This window comes from Nannospalax galili, unplaced genomic scaffold, assembly GCF_000622305.1.
Source record: "Nannospalax galili isolate Female #2095 unplaced genomic scaffold, S.galili_v1.0 scaffold300, whole genome shotgun sequence".
In the NCBI taxonomy this organism is placed as follows: Eukaryota; Metazoa; Chordata; class Mammalia; order Rodentia; family Spalacidae; genus Nannospalax; species Nannospalax galili.
In genome coordinates this window covers 3211747-3214401 of record NW_008347322.1, presented here as the reverse complement: position 1 = coordinate 3214401, position 2655 = coordinate 3211747, and the positions used below count along the sequence as shown (strand labels likewise).

The following is a 2655-nucleotide window of genomic DNA, read 5'->3' as shown; positions in this document are numbered from 1 at the left end:
CCTCTGCTTCCCAAGTGCTGGGATTAAAGGCGTGCACCACCACGCCCGGCTCCTTTTTTTTTTACATTTAAAATTTGTTGTGGAGTTGGAGAGATGGCTCAGTGGTTAAGAACACTGAATGTTCTTGCAGAAGACCTGGGTTTGAATCCCAGCACCCACAAGGCAGCTAACAAGTATCTGTAACTCCAGTTCCAGGGGATCCAAGGATCCGACAGCCTATTCTGTCCTCAGAGGGCATTGCATGACACGGGTACACTTACCTACATGCAGGCAATACACGCATACACACAAAAATAATAAAATATTATTTAAAATTTTGTTTTTTTTCCTATGATGAGTCAAACTAGCTCACTATGACATGACAATGAAAACACACGAGAATGAATAAAAGCAAAAGTCAAGTCTCAAAAGGTTCCTTGCTGAAATAGCAGAACTATGGAGAATAACAGATTAATGGTTTCTGTGAATAAGGACTGGATAATGTATAGCATAGCTATAACTATAGCAGGATGACACAAGAGTTCCTTTGAGCTGATGTAATAGTTTTGTATCTTGAATCTTTTGTTTAGTACATGAATATTCCTGTACTAACATTTTATAGGTTTATACACACAAAAATCAATGCATGTAAAATTTGGTGGACATGAATAAAATCTGTAGTCTACTTAGCAGTTAAAAAAATTGTATTTTGTGTGCACGCATGTGAACATGTATGAACAATGGAGTGCCTGTGGGGGGGTCATTGAACAGCTTGCAGGAGTTCTCTCATTCTACCATGTGGGTCCTAAGGCTGGAACTCAAGCTGTCAGGCTTGCACAAAGTGCCCTTATCACTAAACCATACACACCAGCCAAAGAAGTCATCCATTATTGATTAGAGAGAGTTTAAAAACATGCACAAAGTCTTCATTTCCCCCAGAGCAGAGGGGCCTGGGCTGAATACAGACTCTTAGAGCACTGGGAAAGGTTAGTATTTTTTCAGTGAGAAATCTGAGATCCCAGACCCCTTATGTGGCTGACCCTTTAGCAGAGCAAAAGCCAAATATATGTCTGCAAGAGTCCTCTAAAAATAAAAGGACTGGAGAGGTGGCTCAGCAGTTAAGAGCACTGGCTGCTCTGGCAGAGGACCTGGGTTCCATTTCTAGCACCCACATGGCAGCTAACAATCATCCATGTTCCAGTTTCCAGGGGATCCAACACCCTTTTCTGACCTCTTGAGGACATTGCACAAGACAGTATACTTCTATTCATGCAGATAAAACACTTAAACACTTAAAATAAAAGTAAAGCCAGGCAAGCTGGGCATGGAGGTACAAGGCTTTAATCCCAGCACTCACTCACTCACTTGGGAGGCAGAGGCAAGCAGATCTCTGTGAGTTCAAGGCCAGCCTGGTCTACATAGCAACTTCCAGGCCAGCTGGGGCTACAGGGAGCCCCCGCCTCAAAAAAAAAACAAAATTTAAAAAGATTCCTCTAGGCATGCCCCCCACCCTCCACCCCCCACTTCCTTGGCCCTCTGAGCTGACAAGATGGGTCAGAGCACCTGGGCAGACCAGAGCATCTGGGCAGGAACAGCTTTGATGACTGTGAAAGTGTCCAGTCCCAACTCAGAGTCTTCATTCTGATTTTCTCTCTGCTCCTCTCCCCATACCCAGCTCCAGCAGGAGGTAGCCCTGGCTTGGGCTCCCTCCTTTACTTGGGCAGAAGTCCACTCCTTTTGTTTGTCAGATATCCCTCTGGGCATAATAATCACAAAGGAAGTACTAACATCATGTCCACAGTAAGCCATCTCTAGGCTCTGTGGGCGCAGGTCCTGTCCCACCTGGACTCCCTGCATCTGAAGGGTGCTGGCCTGTGAGCTCAACTGTGAGCTCACAATGCTGGCTGTGAGCTCACTGCTCCCCACAATGCTGGCTGTGAGCTCACTGCTCCCCACAATGCTGGCTGTGAGCTCACTGCTCCCCACAATGCTGGCAGTGAGCTCACTGTTCCCCTGTTCCCCAACTCTCCATTCATCTTCAGAGTATTACCTTGCCACATTACAGTAATAAACAGCTTGACTCTTTTTTTTCTTTTGTCTTTTTGAAACAGGGTCTCCCAGTAGCCCCAGCTGTCCTGGAACTCACTATGTAGACCAGGCTGGCCTTGAACTCACAGAGATCTGCCTGCCTCTGCCTCCCAAGTGCTGGGATTAAAGGCGTGTGCCACCACGCCCAGCAACTTTAAATTTTTTACACTTTGTGAGAACAGTTACTGTTGATTTCTAGTTTTATTCCATTGTAGTAAAGATAGAATAAAAGAAGTTACTTCAATATAAAATATTGTTTTAAACTTAAAATTTATTTATTATTTTTTGTTTTATGTGTATGTGTGTATTGCCTGCATGTAGGTTAAGTGCACCCATGTTGTGCAATGCCCACGGAGGACAGAAGAGGCTGTCGGATCTCCTGGAACTGGAGTTACAGACAGTTGTTAGCTGACATGTGGGTTCTGGGATTCGAACCCAGGTCTTCTGTAAGAACAACCAGTGTTCTTAACTGCTGAGCCATCTCTCCAGCCCCAAAATATAAATATTTTTTAAAAATTAAAAAAGCCGGGTGTGGTGGTGCATGCCTTTAATCCCAGCACTTGGGAGGCAGAGGCAGAGGGATGTCTA

The 2655-nt window shown here is 44.8% G+C and overlaps 1 protein-coding gene across 1 annotated transcript in view; it reads right to left on the bottom strand.

Annotated features, from left to right (window-relative positions):
• The window catches only part of LOC103742881, a 9778-nt gene extending 7990 nt beyond the window's left edge, over positions 1-1788 (bottom strand). Inside the window, exon 1 of the mRNA XM_029568703.1 lies at positions 1543-1788. Within this exon, the coding sequence (XP_029424563.1) occupies positions 1543-1788 (246 nt within the window). The remainder of the gene's footprint in view (positions 1-1542) is intronic.
• Positions 1789-2655: the final 867 nt, after the last annotated feature.